General features: G+C 45.4%; 1 protein-coding gene and 1 long non-coding RNA gene across 2 annotated transcripts in view; one reads left to right on the top strand and one right to left on the bottom strand.

Annotated features, from left to right (window-relative positions):
- LOC308470315 overlaps window positions 1-14,691 on the bottom strand; it is a 33,225-nt gene extending 18,534 nt beyond the window's left edge. Inside the window, exon 1 of the long non-coding RNA XR_013982363.1 lies at window positions 14,573-14,691. This is a non-coding gene — a long non-coding RNA (uncharacterized lncRNA). The remainder of the gene's footprint in view (window positions 1-14,572) is intronic.
- LOC308469529 (cytochrome P450 2C19-like) overlaps window positions 3,499-21,593 on the top strand; it is a 39,081-nt gene continuing 20,986 nt past the window's right edge. Inside the window, exons 1-9 of the mRNA XM_080992122.1 lie at window positions 3,499-3,726; window positions 5,265-5,427; window positions 8,813-8,962; window positions 9,955-10,115; window positions 10,816-10,992; window positions 11,351-11,492; window positions 12,309-12,496; window positions 12,982-13,123; window positions 13,463-15,135. Coding sequence (XP_080848248.1) covers window positions 3,544-3,726; window positions 5,265-5,427; window positions 8,813-8,962; window positions 9,955-10,115; window positions 10,816-10,992; window positions 11,351-11,492; window positions 12,309-12,496; window positions 12,982-13,123; window positions 13,463-13,644 — 1,488 coding nt within the window. The 5' untranslated portion in view covers window positions 3,499-3,543 and the 3' untranslated portion in view covers window positions 13,645-15,135. The remainder of the gene's footprint in view (window positions 3,727-5,264; window positions 5,428-8,812; window positions 8,963-9,954; window positions 10,116-10,815; window positions 10,993-11,350; window positions 11,493-12,308; window positions 12,497-12,981; window positions 13,124-13,462; window positions 15,136-21,593) is intronic.

Below are 21,593 nucleotides of genomic sequence, written 5' to 3'. Positions count from 1 at the left end.
CTTCCTCACATGCCCCCAAACCTCTGTATTCCTCCCTAGCCCCAATTGCCCTTAATCCCCCCCATCCCACAGCATTTGTATTTGTTTGTATGATCAGTGGCAAACCTGTACTTTCACTACCGATTCCCCTGACACATCTAATCTAAGGGTGACATGCTGCTTATGATGTAACAATGCAAGCAATCCAGAATTTACAGACATTTATAGACCACGTCCACACAGGATTAAAGTGTAGTATTTTGTCTCAAACTGCCCCACTGAACAAGCTTATATTAGCTGACGAAAACCCTCTCCCATGCCCACACTTTTAAGCAGTTTGCCATTGCTTCTTTTTATCTAAGTTGTATATTAAAAAAAGAGGAGATCTGTGTTTATTTGTAAAGGGAGTAAGATTTGCTAGGGCATACTTCCTCAGATGCAGAATGGGTGGCAACAACAAAAATATCGTATTAGTATTATTAATAATGTACAGTGGTACCTTAGGTTAAGTACTTAATTCGTTCTGTAGGTCCGTTCTTAACCTGAAACTGTTCTTAACCTGAAGCATCACTTTAGCTAATGGGGCCTCCTGCTACTGCCATGCCGCCGGAGTACAATTTGTCTTCTCATCCTGAAGCAAACTTCTTAACCCGAGGTAATATTTCTGGGTTAGCGGAGTCTGTAACCTGAAGTGCCTGAAACCCGAGGTGCCACTGTACATCGCTTTTCTCTGGAGGGAGGCAGGGGTATGCATATCCCTAAACATTTTGTGAATCTAATGGGAGAAGAAACTAAAAAAAATAAAATATGTAATTTCTTCTCAGCACGGTGAATCGGAAGTTCCGTTGCTAACCCCGATGGCAGTCTTTGGTCCATTTACTGCATTTATTTTTCCTGATTTGAACTATAAAATGGTGATTTTCTTGAGTCAAAATGAGAGTACACCTACACTATACTGCTTAATATTGATATTTTAGATTGCTGTAACCTGCCATGGGACCTTATGGTGCAAAGCAGGGAAGAATTCAATATACAGTGGTACCTCGGGTTAAGAACTTAATTTGTTCTGGAGGTCCGTTCTTAACCTGAAACTGTTCTTAACCTGAAGCACCACTTTAGCTATTGGGGCCTCCCACTGCTGCCGCTGCACGATTTCTGTTCTCATCCTGAAGCAAAGTTCTTAACTTGAGGTACTTCTTCTGGATTAGCAGAGTCTGTAACCTGAAGTGCCTTAAACCCGAGGTGCCACTGTATAGTAATAAAGGAGAATGCATGCTTTCTCCCTGAGGATCCCCATGCACCTCACATTTGGACACTAAGCACTGGTTACCCACAAGCGCAGCAGCAAGAATGCAGCCTCCTATTCATTCTGTGGACGAGAGCCCTGTCTCCTTCCTCTGTGGGCTCATCATGGTGTAGTTATACTGCCTTTATAATAGTCAGATTATGGTGCCTTGCACTGACACAGGAATGTAAGAAGCTGGCTTATCTTGAGTCACAGGGCTCTTCAGGCCCCTATCAAGAGATAACGGGTCTTGAACCTGGGACCATGTGCTTGTAAGGCAGAGGCTTTACCAACTCACCAGTTGCTCTGGCAAAGAAACTCAGTTTATGCAATCTGAACTCTGGTGAACTGAGTTGGCCTCTCTCTGCAGAGGAGCCATAAAGTGTCCCAGCTGTGGCTAGAATGGGCTGAACTTCTGCGATCTGCACTGACAGGAGATTGACTCGAAACACACAGAGCAACAACAGTTGTTGGCAAGAACACCTGGTGCACTTTGGTTTATGAACCGAACCATGAGTTCAAATATGTTTATGCAAACTGAACTGACAAGTCAGTTTGAAAGAGAATTTAACATTGGTATAAGGGAGATATTATCCCAGCTAATTACAGTAATTTTATGGATGTCTATAACCTGTTCCAGGATATGTTTAAGCTGTGAATCAGTGTAAAAAAGGCCAGCTAATATACACAACGGGATATTTACTCTCTTCTTTTTGACATCGTTTTTTGAAATGCTTGAGGATCACTCCTGTTTTAGGAGCTACCCCTTAAAAGGGGACCTCTCAATATTTTAAATAAATAACTTGGCAGGCTTCCATCATCTACATGCTCCCCTCTTGTACTAAATATGATTTCCAGAGGTGGATGGAAGAATTGGAATAAATGAAAACAAGAAGTTAATTCTCTGTGTCACCATGTCCACTAGTGACCATGGTTTTGTCCCCACTAGGGCACATGTGAGTCACTGTTTTGATGAGCACATTAGTGTGTCTTATCAATACAAAAGCACTTCCAGGTTTATGTCTCCAAAATCTATCTTGGTGTGTCCTGTCCACATTAGTGGGTAGTGCTAGATGGGATTGTTGGGGGAAACAAATAAACTTCCTTCTCCTGAACCTCTAGCTAATGCATGTATTACTTTAAACCACACAAGAGCACTGTTTGTGTAGCAAGCAAGTCAGCATTTGCTCGTAGTCTTTTTCTAAGTTAACTCCACCTGTAAAAGCATTTTGTTGTTCTCTCCTGATAAGATGCCTGCTATTGCTCTCTCTTTTTATCTCTACTCATCCTGTAAATCGTTCTTGCCAAGATAATTCTGTTCCTGCATGAATAAAGCTGTAGAAATCCAGAAACTGTACATAAACCTCTCAGTTTACTTCACCCAAGCTGCAAGGTCTGCTAACAGGGATGTATTTTGCTGAGGCTGAGCTCCATTATGGACCTGCCTTCAAGTTTATTTCAAAAATGTGTGTTCCAATAGTCCGGACTTGCCCAAAATTGCAGTAATTTATTTTAAATGTGTGTTGCTCCAAGCCATGCAATCTATTGTCTTTTTTTGTTTTTGTTTTTTGTTTTTTTGTTTACCTGTCTGGCATACATACCTTTGATTTCTTTAAAAAAAATTATGCAAGTTTTCTCTATACTTCTGACACAATTTGTCACATTTGTGGGCATCTAAGGTGCAAGAAGCTTCCAACCAAGCACTCAGAGTGTAGAAGAAGCTCTCCTGCAGGAACCTTAAAAACAGAACCATTTGCCACAAGGCTACTCATCCTGCCAAGACAGGGATGTATTTGTGCTAAGGCTGAGTTCCATTATGGATGTGCCTTCAATTTTATTTCAATTTTATTTCACATTTGTGGGCATCTGAGGTGCAAGAAACCTCCAACCAAGCACTCATAGTATACAAGAGGCTCTCATGCAGGAACCTGGTCCTGAAAGCACCTTAGAAGCAGAACCATTTGCCTCAAGGCTACATTACAATGTATGGCAGAAAAAACCCTGAACCCCTGGTTGTCTTACATCACAGACCTTGTGCGCAGTAATGCCGTTATCTTTGCCTTACTAATCAATGAAGAAAAAGAATACAGACTGAAGTTCAGAGAAGTTCATTTCTTGATTATACAACCTTATCTACTTAATGGCTAATCTCATTTACTCAGAGAAACGTAGAATTCCTATTGGTGAAAGTCCATGTCTATGTGACCTCCTCAGAGTATATAAAATTGGAAAGCAAATTAATTCGTCTAGAGTCTTTTCAGTCACTGTTAGCTGGTGCCATGGAGCCTCTAGGGACAGTGACCATTTTGATGATCATATGTATCTCTTGCCTTGTTTTCCTTGCAGTCAGGAGCAGGACGCCAGAGAATGCAAAGCAGCTGCCACCTGGCCCACCTCCACTGCCCATCGTAGGGAACGCTCTGCAGCTGAAGACCAACAACTTGGCCCAGGTTCTCCAGGAGGTAAGCCAAAGATGAGCACCTTCCTCAACAGCTGTCTGTTTATGACCGTTACCTGTTTGCAAGCCTCTTTCCATTTGACTCTTTTGGAAGGGGACAGTCCATTGTCAGTTTGTTTATTTATAGATGGTACCATCTGGGTGCAGGGCACATTTGCAGAGTCTAAGGCAACAGACTCTGCACTTTGACAGAGGAGAGGCAAGAGAGGGAGGGGAGGCATCCAGACCAGAGGAAAAGAATAGCAGAATCGCTGTGATGTCAGTGGCACGGACTTGCGCTTGGCTACATCAGCAGGCATGGGGAGCAGGGACTTGTCGCAAAGGCTCCACAGAAAAGAGGTGGACTTTGAGCAGGTCCCACAACTCCAGAAAGGGGGTTGTTTTATTGTCATTTTATTCTCTTATGCTTAAAATAAAAGCCATAAAGCCCCTTTCTGAGTAAAGAACTTTAAAAAGCAATAGTGCAATTTTCATACTATTTTAGATCATTTGGGCATTTTTGCCCTCTGAACATTTTTAGCCACTGCTGGACAGTGTGGAGTTCATAGTCTTCTTATATTTTGAAAAGCTGCTCCTTTATTTTCCCCAGAATGTGCTCGGTGGGAAGGTACTGTAAGAATTCCCTTAGAAAAATGAGTGTGGGGGGGGACATAACTATATTCACAATATAGAGAAAGTGGATGGGAAAGCACTTTTACCCCCCTCTCATAATGCCATACCCTCCAACATTTCTCCAATGAAAATAGGGACATCCCATTCCATAATGATAATTTTACTATTTATAGCCCACACAACTTACTGGGTTGCCCCAGCCACTTTGAGCAGCTTCCGACATATATAAAACCATAATAAAACATTAAAAATTAAACAAAAAAACACTTCCCTATTCAGGATTGCCTTCAGAGGGGGTCGGACAACTCTATACCCTCCAACATTTCTCCAATGAAAATAGGGACACCCTAAGGACATTCTGTGATCAAACTGGGATGGCTTCTCTAAATCAGAGATGTCCCTGGAAAATAGGGACACATGAAGGGTCTGTAAAGCTAAAACGTGGAGCCTTCAGTTAAAGCTGAATGTTGGAAGATTTACAACACACGCAAGATAGTAGTTCTTCATACAGTGCATATTGAAACTGTGGAATTCACTCCCAAAGAAGTAGTGATGATAGCCTCCAACTTGGATGATTTAAACGAAATGTTCAGATAAAGTTCATTGAAGATAATGCTACCCATAGCTGCTAGTGATGATGCTGAACCTCCACCAGTTCCAGGGACCTGCAGGAGGGGAGCGTGCTATTGCACTCAGGTCTTTTTTTTTGAGCTTCCCAGAAGAACTGTGTTGGCCACTGTGATAACAGTCGTGGACTAGTTGGCCTTTGGCCTGATCTAGCTGCAGAACACTTCTGTATGTTATTAAGAGTCATGTGGTTCAGATGCCCATAGTGAGTCTGGGGGCAGCGGGGCTCTACATCAGCTATGTGACTCTCTCCTAACCTGCAAACCCACCAAGATGTGTGTCCTTCTCTATCTTTTTTTCCAGTTTAGTGAGAAGTATGGCTCTGTGTTCACAATGTATTTTGGAGCAGAACGGGTTGTGGTGCTGCATGGCTATGATGCAGTGAAAGAAGCACTGATCGACCGTGGAGATGAATTTGCTGCCAGGGGACGCCTGCCATTAGCTGATGATGTCAACAAGGGATTAGGTATTTTATGCTGGTTTGACCAGTGGGGGGGGGACGCAGGAAAATCCCTCTATTCATGAAAATAAAGCAAAAAAAGGTTGCAAAGACAGGTCATTGCATCTTGAGATAAACTTTCCTAATTAATGTTCCCACTGGACTGTAGCAATAGATAATTAGCAGCCTTTTAATGGCAGAGCTATATATTGGGCATTGCCATTTAAGAGAGAAATGAGCCATCTCATAGCAGTACTTAAGCAATATCTAGGGCTGTAGCGGACAAAGGTGGGTGTGGTGGGTGTGGTGGGTGCTGGCCGCCCTGGGTGAAATCCCTGAGGGGTTCGCCCCTCAGATCGCCACAGGTGGCACCCCCCTGGGATGTGCGTTGCCGCCAGCACCCCCCGGAAGCTCCCCTCCGCCACGCGCCGCCTTACACCCACGGGTGCTTACCCCTGACCACGCAGGCCGCTCTAGGTGCCGAAGCAGCTAGCTCCGCCTCTGGTCTAGAGAAAGCACCAAAAATTAAAGCAGGATTGAATGAGTCTCTAGCCTTTAAAAATAATGGTCTGAGGTAATTCTGGTGTGGGCAGTAAGTGTGAGAGTTATGTGAGCAGAATTCCCTGGCCTGGATCTTGTGAATCAATAAGCTCTCCACACCAAGAAAGAGTTTCTTTTTTTTTTTAATGATATTTATTGAGAATTTAAAATTACAAAGAAAGAAAGAAAACAAGAGAAAAAGAAAAAGAAAGAAGACGGTAGACAAAAATAACAATTGAACAATACAAGTCAATAAAAAACCAAAGTCAAAGAAAAAAAACCAAAACAAAACACACAATACATCAAAATCAAAAAACAAAAATAAACAAAAAAATTAAAAACAAATCCAATATTCCCAAATCCTTATTTTCCATTAACTTATGTCATCAACCTCCTCACACCTCCCTTTTTTGTATTCTAGTTGTCTCAGCAAATCCTTTCCATCTTTCACAATATTCTGTCATTAAATTACCTTAATCTATTTTAACCTTATCTTACCATAAAAAACCCTAAAACTTAAAACTTAAATCTTATTTATACCTAATTCTTTTAAACATAAAATATTCTTACATAATTCTTTTTAACATTTCTACTAAAGCCAAATAATTTCATTCCAACATTTTTCTAGTACTCATTAATTTTACGATAATTTCCTAAATAAATTTTTAAAACTTTCTTCCAATCTTCATCCATCGTCTCTTCTTCCTGGTCTTGGGTTTTGTCAGTCCTTTCTATCCCATCCATCTAGTCCATCAACCTGGTGACATTCTATCCGAGGCTCTTAAGTCTTTTCCATGTCCCTTCCGCAGGTCTTCTTCATGTTTGTACCTGTACTTTACTTTGTCTTCTGCTGATCTTATTCTTAATTTCCTTCCTTTCTCTCGGGGAGACTCCAACTTGACAATATCCTTGTCCCTACTCGACAAGTCAGCCCATTCTCCATAGTCGACACTGAAATCCATATGATATTTAGAGGCATGTTTCAAAGTCCCTCCAAAGTTAAGGGCCCCCACAACTCACAACTCCCCCGGGCCCAAAGCCAAATTCGAAAGGTCAAAACATCCCTGCATAGGGGGATCTATCCAGCTTCCCATCTCCAAGCCAAACAGAACTCCATCTCTCCAAATCTGGCTTTCTCCAGATTCATTCGTCAGATCCAACAACTTATGTTCCTGCAGGGCCACAGCTCTCTCCATTTCTGCTACTTGAGGTTCAGGAACAACCTCCTCCTTTATCTTCTTCACCACTTGATCTGTCAAAGCACATTCCTGGATTAATTCCTGAGTGGGTTCTATATAGGTACTCGCTGTTTGTCCAAAATTTCCGACTGCAACAGTCATCAAATCCATCTTCTCATGTAGCTGTTCCAGTAAAGCACTTGTCTTGCAAAGAGCAAGCACTAATGCTTGTTCTAGGCACATTCTTGTTCAAGGTCAAAGTCTGGTCCCACGATCTTTAATCTCTACAGCTGCAAAGCTCCCCAGATCGACTCTAATAACAGTTTCACAAGCTCCCTCTAGGGGAAACAATTTCTATTTGTATCCGTCTTTTTAAAAGCAGATCTAGCAACAAAGTTCCTTTCCTTTTTCAGATATTTTGTTTCTTTTAAATGCAAGAGGGAACATTGGAATCAATATGTTTCTCTTTTTTAACTATCTGTCAAAAACGTTTGTCCACAGTCAATGAACTTCCCCAAAGCGTCCGTCCTGACACCCCGCTCCTAGGTTCAAGACGGTGGAAATTTATCTTTCTTTACTCTCTCTTCTGCAGGTTTAAACAGTCTAAAAAGATTCCCCCCTCTTCTCCTGCTTCCAAGGGGGTTTAGTAATTTTAAATGATGGAAATTTAATCCTTTACAGACGACTTTCCAGACTCTAGCTTGCAATGTCTTTGCTTCAATCTATTTACAAAAGCGGAAGGCAGACTTCCTGTTTAGACCTTCCCGCTTCGGTGCCAAATTAAGAAATTTCATAGTCCAATTTTCCGTTCTACTCACAAGCAGTTGTTTAAAATCCAATTGTCCACAGGAAAAAGTCAGCGCTCTCCGGCAACAGCAATGTGGCTTCACTCCATGAAAATAGCAGTCGATTCGAAGCACCGCGCCATTCACCCCACGTCGCTCCGGATCCCCGAAACCGGGTTTCCCCGTGAATAGGGGAGGCGCAAAAGGTGCCAGCCGAATCCCACATCCACAGGCTTCTCCTGCCTGTGGTTTTTAATGGGTCTTCGCCTCGCCGCGGCAGTCCAAACCCTAATTCTCACGAAGCGGATTCCTCCCGATCAGAGGAAATCCGCCATTGCCAGAGGTGCTAACCCGGAAGTCCACACCAAGAAAGAGTTTCAAAGTTACTGCAAGCTATCGTTAAATTTGTTACCAAAAATAAATAAATAAATACAAATCAACACATTGCACTTATACAACTAGCAATGTAGTCCAGTTTTCTTTAAGTTCTTTCTGGTTAATATAGTCCAAGAACTATTGCTTCTTCATTATACTGGCAGCTTCAGAGAGAGACCCAGGCTCCAAGAGATAAATTATCAGTTAACATAAATATCAAAACATTGAAACCTCTTTTTAAGCTTTAGCTGCAAAAATGGACATTCTGCAAATGCAAACCTCCACTACATTTCATACACAACACACACACAAACATAGCATTTTATGCACATTAAACACAGATATTTTACAGTAAGGGCATGTATCAGAAGACTGGCCAGCTACTGCTTATGGAATAAGGAGGCACCAAAGTACCAAGTCTTCAGGTGGTCTGGAGCCAAGAATAAGAGCCTCCTGCTCTTCCAACCTGCTTCTTCTGCTCTCTCTTTCAGTCCATCCATCTCCTTCATGCCCATTTCCTCTTCTGCTTTCCAGGAATTGTATTCAGCAATGGGGAGGTGTGGAAGCAGCTCCGACGTTTTGCCCTTACCACCCTGCGCAACTTTGGCATGGGAAAGAAAAGTATTGAGGAGAGGATCCAGGAGGAAGCACAGTTCCTGCTAGAAAAGTTCCAGGACACGCAGGGTGGGTAGCCACTGCCCCTCATCCACATAGGCTTATCAAGCAGACCCCCTTGAACATCACAACAGATTCTGGGGTACATTACAACAGATTATTAACCATCAACTCATAAAGAAATATCATGGTGGGTACAAGGAAATTATTAAAAAAATTAAAATCGTAAAACACAGAACTAGTGACCAACACTGAATCAAATAAATTGCCTAAAAACACGTGAAATACAAACATTTTCATCAGGTGATGAAATGCCAAAATTCTAGCTGGTTTCAATAGGAACCACATTCCAAAGCACAGGTGCCATTGTGCTCAAAGTTTTAATAGATATAATAGATATCTGCATTGATATGAAACAAACATGTGATGAGTGTGTGGCAATTTGGAAGGCTTCTCCTGATGGTCATAGTGATCTGCGCAGTGTGTATGGGACAAGGTGGTTCTTAAGTCACCTGGTCCTAGGTCACTCAGAGCTTCATACACACCAGTAATGCACTGAACTTACCTTGTCAATGTAATGGCAAGCAATGCATAGCTTTCAGCAGGGGTGTAATATGCTGACACAGACCAGTTCCAACTAAAGCCCGGCTGCTGCTTCTCTATCAACTGCAAGAGTGCTCCACAGATATTGTTGAGTTCCAGCTGCTTTCATCCCCAACAGTCATCAGTGGTCCAGAAGTTAGAGTCTAGCAGCATCTGAAGTGCTTTAGATTCCCTAGTTTTAGTCTAGAGTTCACCAAGGCCTGCACCACTGTGGTCACTCTTTCCTATCTAAGGATATATTGGCTGAAGCTGGAGGAAAGCGCCTTGGAAAGTCCTTGGAAGAAACCACTCATATCCACTGAAGATGCCCATGCCTCCAGAATTGTTGTGAGAAAGGCAGCTCCCTGTCTGACCACTGAGGCCAGGAGCCAGGAAATGGCAGCTCAGAAATTCCAGACTAGATTATTGCCTAAAACCTGTAGAGGGGTTGTGTAATTATTTGTTTGTTGTCCTTCCAGAGAAGCCCTTGGATCCAACCTACTCGCTCAGTTGCGCTCTCTCCAATGTCATTTGTGCAATTGTCTTTGGGAAACGATACGATTATAATGACAAGAAGTTCCTATCCATGATGAGCTTAATGAATGAAAACTTTCAGGTTTTTAGCTCTTCTTGGGGACAGGTAGGTGCCATCTTTTTAAAGGCCCTTTTCCACAAAGTCTAAATTTTCCTGCTGTTTAAATTCTTTCTTCCAGGCTTCTCATGGCCCATACTCCCTCTGCCTCTTGATATTTCTGTTAATGTCCTAGTTGCAGGTTTGCCATGGGTAACTGGTTAGCCACTGTGACAGCAGGATGGGCCACTGGCCTGATTCAATAGTCTCTTCTTACGTTCTTATGTTTTTAATTTGGAGTTCCAGTCAAGGTCGGTGCATTCAATGCCAATACCTGGGTCTAGTAACCAAGGTTTAACTTAACAGCAGCCCAGTGGAAAAGGAAGTAAAGCTTAAGCAGTTTTGGCAGTGGGGGTGGGAGATTGTTGCATGATTTCTCAGTTTTTTGTAAAGGTACACATAGGAGAAATAAAAACATCAAAAAATCTGCATATGACCTCTACAACCATTAGGCAGAGGGTGGGAAAGCACTAACTGAGGAGAAGGGAAGATAATTCAATGCAGTTCAATCAATGAAGCACCACACAGTAATGCAGATGGGGAACATCTACAGAGATATTCGAGGCATTGGCAGTGAAAATGCTGGTGTGTGGACCACAGAGTTGAAATGCACACAAGGCAACAGTGGCCAACGTTATACTGAAGCCCAAGTGTGGACAAACCCTGACTGAGGTTGGTGCCAATGGGTCTCTTGTGGTGTTTCTTCTAGCTCTACAACATCTTTCCTTCTTTGATGAAATGCATCCCTGGGCCCCACCATAAAGTGCTGAAAAACAACTTGGCACTCAGAGAGTTTGTTTTGGACGAGGTTGAAGAGCACAAGCCCACTCTGGACCCCAGCTCACCTCGGGATTTTATCGACTGCTTCCTTATGAAAATGGATCAGGTAATCATGAAAACTCACAGAACTCTCCATGTGGGTTCTCCTGCCACTCCTGAAGCTTCCCAACCAGCAGACTTCCATCCAGCTTCTTGTGGGGAATGCCAAGGAAAGAGATTCCTGCCCACACCCCATTGGAGTAGATTCATTTCCCATTGCTGACCTGTTCCTGCAGTAAGTGGGAAGTTCTTTCTAATGATTAGCCCTCTGGGCAAGGAATGTCCAGAGGAATGAGTTATAAAAAGACTTGAGATAAGATGTGTCTTGGGAAGGGAGCTGGTCCCAGTGGCACTGCTAAATTCTTGTTATGCTGTACTCAGAACAATTGAGTTGACTTCACTGACCGTGTTGTGTGTTTCTGCAGGAAAAAGGTAATAGTGCATCCCATTTCACCATTGAAAACCTGGCCATAAGCACAGTTGACTTGTTTGCGGCTGGAACAGAGACCACCAGCACCACATTGCGATACGGGTTCATGATCCTCCTCAAATACCCAGAGATACAAGGTAAAACAGATGCGTTATTAGTACTTATTATTCTAGTTCTTTCCCAGATTTATGTGTCACAGGTCCAAGAGGTGGTTGTTCTGCCACTTTCCCCAGGAAAACACACTGTTCATTGCTGAATGTTAACCATCGCTGACTGACATAAGCAGTAAACAGAAGGCTTTCCTGGAGACCACAGTGGGGATGTGTGTGTGGACAAAATGCTCAGACCCATGCCTAGAAATCCCAGCAAAAACAGACGTGTGGATGAACTCTTATAGCTGACCATATTGCAAACCCCAGGATTTTATATACAAGCAGTAACAACTTGAATTTGGCTCAGTAGTATAGTGGCAGCCAGTGCAGATCCTTTAGACAAAGGCATCACATCCTGCACCAGCTGCACTTTCTGTGCCAGCCTGAAGGGTAGCCCACAAAGGAACAACCACAAGGGCCAGGGGCCAAAGGGCCCTCAGGTAGGATCAGAATCACTGCAGGACAGTGCCTCCAATAGGAATCCCTCTAAGCTGGACCATCACTTGCTCCTAAAACTTCCCTAAAGAGGAGGCTTTTGTCCCTCTGGGCTCCTTTTGGATAGAAATTGAATTAATATATAAATAATTGCAGTTATACAATGTTTCCCTGTTTACAGATGGATTACTGAAGGTGAGCTACAATAATTTGTCTGAGTTAATATGATGAGTCAATAGAAAGTTGGCATCAGAAAACATTGAAAGCTCCAAAAATGTGCAGGGGCTGGCAGGCACTCCCATGAAGTTTCAATTTCTTCTATGATATTTCCTGCACTGGTGTTAAACCTCATTCTTGCCATTACAGAGAAAGTGCATGAAGAAATTGACCGAGTTATTGGCCGATCACGAAGTCCTTGCATGGCAGATCGTGGGGCAATGCCTTACACAGATGCTGTCATCCATGAGATCCAGAGGTTCATCTCTCTCATCCCACTGAGCGTCCCTCATGCAGTACTCAAAGACACACCGTTCAGACAATATGTCATTCCAAAGGTCAGCTCTTTTCAAGGCTCTAAGTAGTAATAGTAGGCTGCTAGCCATGATGGCTATATTCTACCTCCATGGCGAGAGGCAGCATGCTTCTGAATACCAGTGGGTGGAAACCACAGGAACTGAGAGTGCTGTCTTGTTTAGATTATGTTGATGGGCTTCCCATGGGCATTTGGGTGGACACCATGAAAACAGGATGCTGGACCAGATGGGGCCACTGGACTGATCCAGCAGAGCTTTTCTTCTCTTCTTATGTACAAGCAAGGGAAGTAGTTTAGCCTAACTCCTAAAGTGTAGCTGGGCATCTTGAAGCCTGGACTTCGTTTTAAACACCCTATTGCCTTCTGAAGCTGCTCCATTCTTCTCTGTATCAACAAAGTACCTTCCTTCCTGTTAGTGCCTTCCCACACCATTCCTTTGTGAGTGTCAATTTTATGCTTTCGTTGGGTGTCATGGCCATCCAGCCCATTTCTTTGCACTCTCTGCAGGGCACTACCATATATCCTATTCTGACGTCTGTGCTACATGACAGCAAAGAATTTCCAAACCCCAAAGAATTTGACCCAGAACATTTCTTGCACAAAGATGGCACCTTCAGGAAGAGCGACTATTTCATGCCTTTCTCAGCAGGTAAGATCTCTGCTTCCTCAGTTGGCTGCAGTCTTGGCCAGCTCAGGTCTTTCCCGTCTCCCTAATCGGCTGATGTCGGGGCAATGAGGGGAACCTCCTTCCTCCTGCAGCCTAAACTGCAAGGGCTGCCAGTTTGTGAGGGAGGGGCAGAGGCTTCTGGTCCATCAGAACTCCTTGTACCTTTCCTGTGGCCAGCTGAAGCAAAAGAAATGGTGGAAAGAGTGACTCTCCCAGGAGCTGTTCTGGAGCAGCACCTTTGCTCCTTTGGCATGATTGTTATTTTCTCCGTAACAGCCAAAGTGGTTGTTATGCGTCTTACACTTTTGGTTTCCTTTGCAGGGAAGCGGATATGTGCGGGGGAAGGTCTGGCCCGTATGGAGATCTTCTTGTTCTTGACCACCATATTACAGAACTTCACTCTGAAGTCCATCATTGACCCCAAGGACATCGATCCCACACCTGTGTTGAGCAGCATAGGCAACTGCCCTCAGCCCTATCAGCTCTGCATTGTCCCTCGCTGAAAAGCCTGCCTCAGGAGGGCTGCAGATGTGGACAAGTCGCAGCCTGGCAAATCTTTGTTCAAAAAACCCATAACACAATATCTCCTCACGTGTGGAGCCCTATCTTCTTACCTGACTACTTGTTGAACTGTTACTTTGGGGATCATGCTAGAGACTATTTCACGTTGAAGACATTATTGCAATGGACAAATAGCAGCATTTAGAAATTAGTCACACACACAAAAATCCCATTCTTATCTTTCTTGCCCCTTCATATGCATATGTGTGCAGCGGCGTAGCTAGCCGCTGGAGTGACTGGTGCGGGGGCATGTCCTGCAGCCAGGGTTGTGTTGAGCGACCCATGGGGGTGGGGCAAGCCTCTCCTATGCTTGGAGCCTCTTCGCCACCTCCCCCTCAGCTGTAGGGCGTCTGAGGGAGAGGCAGACAGAAATCCCACGCTGCAGTGCGAAACTTGCAGGTGCCTAAACCACCATGTCACTCCAAAAAATATTCGTGAGGCCAATTTTTTAAAAACTGATTTTGTCACACACAACCCAGTGATGACATCCGGGGCAGACTGCATCCCTACACCCCCTTCTTCCACCAGTGTATGAGTGTGATGGGCAAAATCTGCCAAGATGGAAGCTTTTTAGCCACTGAGAAGAAGTCCTGTTACTCTTTGTGTCTTTGGAGGGTGCTGCAGAAATCAATAGCTTTTGAAATCTTTGCCCCTTTCACCTAGTAGAACATCCTTGAGACTTGACATTTACAAATGTTTGCCAAAATCCCTTTAAGGGTAATCATGTTCTAAAGAACAGATAGCAATGCTGGATGCAACTGAACTTCTCAGTAAGTATGGGAAATGAACTAAGTTGGATCCAGTGATCTGCTAGTCCTAGGAAGCATTTCTTCAAGAAAGGCACAGATGGGCAAGATCTCCCAAGCCCACCTTGGATGAACTTGGATGAGAAAACTTCTTTTTTATCCCCCTGAGCCCAACCGAGGCTCTCATTGTCTTTAAAAATCTAGAACAGAGTGAAAATGGCCCTCCCCCAAATTCTCCACTTACTTTGTGGGTGGTAAAATAAGGAAGATCGTTTCACTGAATATTCCCCAAGGGAGGACTGAAAACCTCCAGGAGGACTTGGAGAGGGAAAACTTTCAAAGAATTGTCAGAATTTCTTTTCTCTCAGTCTTCCTTCAGCCCTGCTCCCATTCAGTGTAACAGAAAAATGTTTCCCTAGTACAAATTCAGAGGCAGCCTGGGCAAAATTGGTGAGGGGAAGTCCACCTATGAAGTTAACCAAGGGAGAATGGTCTTCCTCTTCTGTCTTCAGAATTTTTCTTTTTGGTTCCTGCACCCTCTCAATTAGCTCCTATTCAAAGTAGTGAAGTAATGTTTCTCCATTGCACTGAATGGAAGGGGCAAGAGGAAGGAACTTGTCTCTGATTTTAATTCAAGCTGGAGAAGAATTCGGGGCTTGTCCTCTGTCCCCATTGAAACTCCTGAAGGTCTTCTCCAAAGTGTGATGGTTTCACTAGCATAGAAAACCACTGCTCCACTTCTTCTGGAGAATAAGAGCAAATCCAGATGTATGTATTTTTTTTACCTGTTTGTGAAATGGAATAGCTTTATAAATGTCCTTCACCCTCCCAGAGCTAAATAAATAATACTTTGACAAACTGAATGCTGTCACTTGTAAAGATTATGCAAGTATAGCAATATTATTTTATTTGCAGATTTATAAACTGCTTCACAGCCAAACATTACTGAAGCTGTGTACAGTAAAATAATGAGGATTCCTACTGCAGTAAACTACATTTGTTTGCATAATTTATTCTTTTTTAAAAATATTTTATTAAGGATTTTCTTGTTTTACAGAAGTGTAATGCCTCATATTTTTTTTTCCCATGTAACATTTTTAGAAATCCGTTTCATTTGTTGAGGCATTGGGGGAGAAGAAAAAAAGAAAGAAAGAAGGGGGGGTGGAGAGAGGGAAGATGGATGGGGTCGGGGTCGGGTGGCGGTGTTTCTATTATGTTTAATATATGTAGAGTTTGGTGTCAGAGTTGCTTGTGTTGTTCACTTGTGTTCCTTTGGTGGTGAGAGAAGTTGGGGTTTTATTCTGACTCTGCAAGGCTTCAGGAGGAAAGAGTTGCTTTGCAGGCCACTGATACCTTCACCCCCTGAAATCCTAAGCTCCTTCTCGTTTCTACCAGGCATTGCTTATGTACTTTGGAGCTTAGCCTTTGTTTCTAATGTAACCCAAGCTACTGCCATTCATTGTATAAGGAGCAATCCAGCACACCTTCATTTACTAGAGTAAGGTGTGGCAGTTATTGTTCCCCCTTCTCTTCCAAGAGATAGCTGCAGGAGCATGCGCAGTAGGTTGCTTTTTAGGGTGGTTTGAATGGCTGCTCTCAGAAGGAGAGAGAACAAAAGAGAACTCTGCTGGAGCAGGTCAAAGGCCTATCTAGTCCATTATCCTGCTCTCCCAGTGGCCAACCAGATGCCTATGAGAAGCCCTCAAGGAGCAACTGAGCGCTACAGTGCTCTCCTCCCCATTTGCAGTTCCCAGCAACATTTGAGGGCGATTCCTAACTGTGTAGTGCATCAATGACAGCTCCATAATAAAATCCAGAGTCAGGCCACCAGGATTTAAATATCTTGCTTTTCTAACACATTGCTTTAAAAAATCCCTCCACCTTAAAAACACAGACATTTAAAACAAATTACTAATAAAATCTCATGATTAAATTTATGGCACATGACTGCAGTTCTGTGCATGGCTGTGAGTAAGAGCCATTGAACACAGTGGTGCGTATTTCTGCTGTATAGGTTCAATTTTTAAAACACGTTTGGTTTTAGCAAATGACATCCAGACAGCAGAAACACAACTTTTACTTTTAATTAGCAATGCAAACAACTTTTTGTTATTTATTTTTGGAATTTTACAACAAAATCAAACAGCCCCCTGTCTCCCCACCTCCCCTATGCATCCTCCCCCTTCCTCACATGCCCCCAAACCTCTGTATTCCTCCCTAGCCCCAATTGCCCTTAATCCCCCCCCATCCCACAGCATTTGTATTTGTTTGTATGATCAGTGGCAAACCTGTACTTTCACTACCGATTCCCATGACACATCTAATCTAAGGGTGACCTGCTGCTTATGATGTAACAATGCAAGCACTCCAGAATTTACAGACATTTATAGACCACGTCCACACAGGATTAAAGTGTAGTATTTTGTCTCAATCTGCCCCTCTGAACAAGCTTATATTAGCTGATGAAAACCCTCTCCCATGCCCACACTTTTAAGCAGTTTGCCATTGCTTCTTTTTATCTAAGTTGCATATAAAAATAGGAGAAGGTCTGTGGCAATTTAAAGACTTAACTGTGTTTATTTGTAAAGGGAGTAAGATTTGCTAGGGCATACTTCCTCAGATGCAGAATGGGTGGCAACAACAACATCATAATATTAGTATTATTAATAATGTACAGTGGTACCTCATGTTAAGTACTTAATTCGTTCTGGAGGTCTGTTCTTAACCTGAAACTGTTCTTAACCTGAAGCACCACTTTAGCTAATGAGGCCTCCTGTTGCTGCCGCACCACTGGAGCACGATTTCTGTTCTCATCCTGAAGCAAACTTCTTAACCCGAGGTAATATTTCTGGGTTAGCGGAGTCTGTAACCTGAAGCGTCTGTAACCCAAGGTACCTGTTATGTACTGAAGTTCTCACCCTGGGCCCGCAGGGGGATACTGTAGATAGTTATGCAAATGAAGGATCGAAAAGTGACGTTCAGTGATGGGATAGTTTTGTATGCAAATGAAGGATCTAAAAGTGACGTTCAGTGATTGGGTAGTTTTAGAAAATGGCAACAGTTGCATTGTTCTGGAGCTCTATATAAGCAGGCTGACTGAGCTCCTCAGCCTAGTTCTGTTCTGGCATCTGAATAAAGAAGAGCTGTTTAAAGAATCGCTGTGTCGTCTGACATGTTCGCCCACAACTTAACACTGGCGACGAAGGTGGGATCGATGGACATCAGAGCACAGCCAGATGCAGCCACCCTCTGAGCAGAGCTGAATCACTGAGCTGAATCACTGAGCGAAATCACTGAACAGAACCAATTCAGAGCTGACTGTTCTGGCTAGAGCACGGTGTTCCATCCATCGCCCTTCTCGCCGGCATCGGAATCATGGCTTCACTTGTGCCTCTACCGCCGTTTGCGCCAGCCTCTGAATCATGGGACTCCTACCTCGCTCGGTTGGACTGCTACCTCCAAGCCAACGAGCTGACAGAAGTATCAAAGGAGCGGAAGCGGGGCCTATTCCTCAGCCTCTGTGGGCCTGAGGTGTTTGAGACGGCCCGAGCATTGGTTGCGCCTGAAGCAGTCCAGGCAACACCGTGGGACACGATCCAAGAGAAGCTCTGCAACCACTACGCACCAAAGCAGTCCAAGATTGCTGCCCGCCATGCGTTTTACCACCGGAACCAGGCAGAGGGGGAGTCAATCAACAACTACACAACCGCCCTGCGACAGGCTGCAATGCACTGCGAGTTCCGAGACTTAGATGATGCCCTGATGGATCAAATCGTCTGCGGGGTACAGGACATCCATCTGCAACGGCGTCTCCTCGCCAAGCCAGACCTCACGCTGCAGTAAGCCATTGAGGAGGCTGTGGCCTCAAAAGCTGCTTGAGGAGATCCTCAAGGCCAGCAGCCTGCGTCTTGTTAGGGAGCCAGTTCCAGTGCATCACAAAGAGGCCAGCAGTGATGAGGCATCCTCCAGTGAAGACGATGATGTGCACCAGACAAGGCGGGAGCGCAGGAAGTTCCAACAGAAGTCCAAGGGCCAACCGGAATGCGCTGGCTGTGGAGGCAACCATTCCCGTGCCGAGTGTCGATTCAGAGACACCATCTGTCGGACGTGTTCCAGAAGGGGCCACATCGCTAAGGTCTGCCGATCGGCTCCATCTGACACCCCCCCCTTCACCGACTCACAAGTCCAAGTCTTCACTCCAGTCTGCCAAGGAAAGCTGTTTCGCTCTCACCAACTGCCGCTGCCCGTCTGGAACCACGATTGGCCAAACCGACTCACCTACGCGACGCAAGCTGAACGTCACAGTGCTCATTGAAGGAGCTCCATGTGACATGGAGATCGATACCAGGTCTGCCCTGTCCATCGTGTCTTGGAGCACCATCAAAAGACTGGTACCCAGAGTGTCCAAAAGGCAACTCGACTCTCACCTCATACACCTGAGAGACTACCAGGGAAACGACATTCCCATGGTAGGCGTTGGCCGGTTCCGGATCGCCTTCAAGAATTTTTCGGGCCTGCTCCGACTAGTGGTGGTCGAAGGTCAGCGGCCAAGCCTCCTAGACCTAGACTGGTTTGATGCCCTCAGCCTGGAAGTCACCGGCATCAACTGCATCTCTAACACAGAGACTGAGGGTCTGGTCGAAGACTTTGCAGAGGTTTTTGACGGCACTTTGGGGCAATATACAGGTACGCCCATCTCCTTTAGCCTTGATCCACAAGTCGCCCCCATCAAGCTAAAGCCACGCCGGATTCCCTTTGCTCTCAAGGCTAAGGTGGAAGAACAACTGGACAAGCTGATCGCCCAAGGAGTTTTGGAGCCAGTTGACCACGCCAAGTGGGAAACCCCCATTGTCACGCCTGTCAAGCCAGATGGGTCGGTGAGAATCTGCGCTGACTACAAGTGCACGATCAACCAGGCACTTCAGCAGCACGCTTATCCGGTTCCTGTTATCCAACACCTGCTGCATTCCCTGGGTGAGGGTAAGGTCTTCGCTAAGCTGGACCTTGCCCAAGCCTATCAACAACTGCCCATCGATGATGCCACTGCTGAAGCCCAGACGATCGTCACCCACCGAGGGGCATTCCGTTGCCGCCGGTTGCAGTTCGGGGTGAGTGTGGCTCCTGGCATCTTCCAAAGCCTTATGGAGCGTCTCCTGCAAGGGCTTCCGGGTGTGGTACCATATTTTGATGACGTCTTGGTGTCCGCAGACTCACACCAGCAGCTGTTCGAGCGCCTCCGTGCCGTGCTGGCCAGGTTCCAAGAGGACGGGCTCAAGGTAAAGAGGGAGAAGTGCCAGATCGCTGTTCCACAGGTGGAGTTCCTGGGCTATCTTATCGACGCCTCCGGCCTTCACCCGACCACATCCAAGATCCGCGCTATCCAGCAGACCCCTATCCCAAAGAACAAGACAGAGTTGCAGGCGTTCCTGGGGCTGCTGAACTTTTATAACATGTTCCTGCCCCACAAAGCCACGGTGGCTGAGCCTCTTCACTGACTCCTCAGCACAAAGACGCCTTGGTCCTGGGGTCATCAGGAGACGGCGGCCTTCAACACGGTCAAGGCTCTCCTTTCATCGGACAGTGTGCTGGTACAGTACAGTGAAGCCAGGCCTCTGGTCCTTGCCTGCGACGCCTCACCTTTTGGCATTGGTGCTGTCCTTAGTCACCGTTTTCCAGACGGAAGAGAAGCACCGCTTGCCTACTTTTCCAGGACGCTATCTCTGACTGAACGGAATTACAGCCAGCTCGACAAGGAGGCACTGGCACTTGTGGCTGGAGTGAAGAGGTTCTATGAATACCTCTATGGCAGGACTTTGGGAGACGCCAAAGACACCCTGGTCAAGGGTGCACATCGATCTGGCCAGCCCCTTTCACAGCCGGACCTTTATGGTAGTGGTGGACGCCTATTCCAAATGGCTGGAGGTGGCCCTGATGCCCTCCACCACTACAGAGGCCGTCATCCGGGTGCTGCGAGGCCTCTTTGTGACGCATGGGTGTCCTGATGTCCTTGTCTCTGACAACGGACTGCAGTTCACGTCAGACGCTTTTGAGCAGTATCTTTTGGGATGGACATCCGCCATGCCCTAACGGCACCATTTCATCCATCCAGCAACGGGCAAGCGGAGAGAATGGTGCACTCGGCAAAAGAGGCACTGGACCGGGGAGACTGGCACGAGCGGGTCACCGAATACTTGTTTGTGCAACACATCACCCCTCATGCGGCCACAGGGCGGAGTCCTGCTGAACTGCTTATGGGCCGCCGCCTCAGGTCACCGCTCGACCGGCTGCACCCAGACTGTGCTGTGGCCGAACCCCCAGGCTGTGCCAACAAGCCACGGTCATTTGTTCCAGGAAACCAGGTCTTTGCCCGGAACTATGTGGGGGACATTCCTTGGGTGCCAGCCACAGTAGTGGGAGTCACTGGACCTTGCTCGTACCAGGTGGCACTCGAAGACGGACGCTTGTGGCGCCGGCACATAGACCAGCCTAGGCGCAGGGTTGGGGACTTGGACACTACCGTGGTGCCCCCAACTGCGCTCGTGGCTCCCAAAGAGACACTTACAGATGGTGAGGCTCCACCTACACCTCCCTCACAAACTGCCAGCGTGGAGCCGAACCAAGCCACTTCAGAGGGTCTGCCAGACTTACCACAGGCTCAGACCACTCCACTTGCGGAGGCTCCACCCACAGCAGCAGATCCAGGGGATTTGGTTTCAACGCCACCTAGGGTCGCACCACAGCCTCAGCAAGAATTGTGTGGCCCCCCGGATTTGGCTACCAGTCCCCAGCGGTCTGACAGAGTTTCCAACTTATTTAAAGGATTATGTTGTTGGACATGTATCACTGTTGGTCTAAGTATGTGAAATGTAACCGATATGCTTTTGTGCCTAATTGAACCATTACATGTAGTGCTGTATATAAGGAAACCATTACGATTGTAACTACTGCCTTATCTCGGTGGGGAGGGGTGTTATGTACTGAAGTTCTCACCCTGGGCCAGCAGGGGGATACTGTAGATAGTTATGCAAATGAAGGATCGAAAAGTGACGTTCAGTGATTGGATAGTTTTGTATGCAAATGAAGGATCGAAAAGTGACGTTCAGTGATTGGATAGTTTTAGAAAATGGCAACAGTTGCATTGTTCT

This window comes from Podarcis pityusensis (assembly GCF_964106645.2).
Source record: "Podarcis pityusensis genome assembly, chromosome: 1".
NCBI lineage: Eukaryota > Metazoa > Chordata > Lepidosauria > Squamata > Lacertidae > Podarcis > Podarcis pityusensis.
Note: the sequence above shows the minus strand (reverse complement) of the source record. Positions and strands in the feature narration are given on the sequence as shown.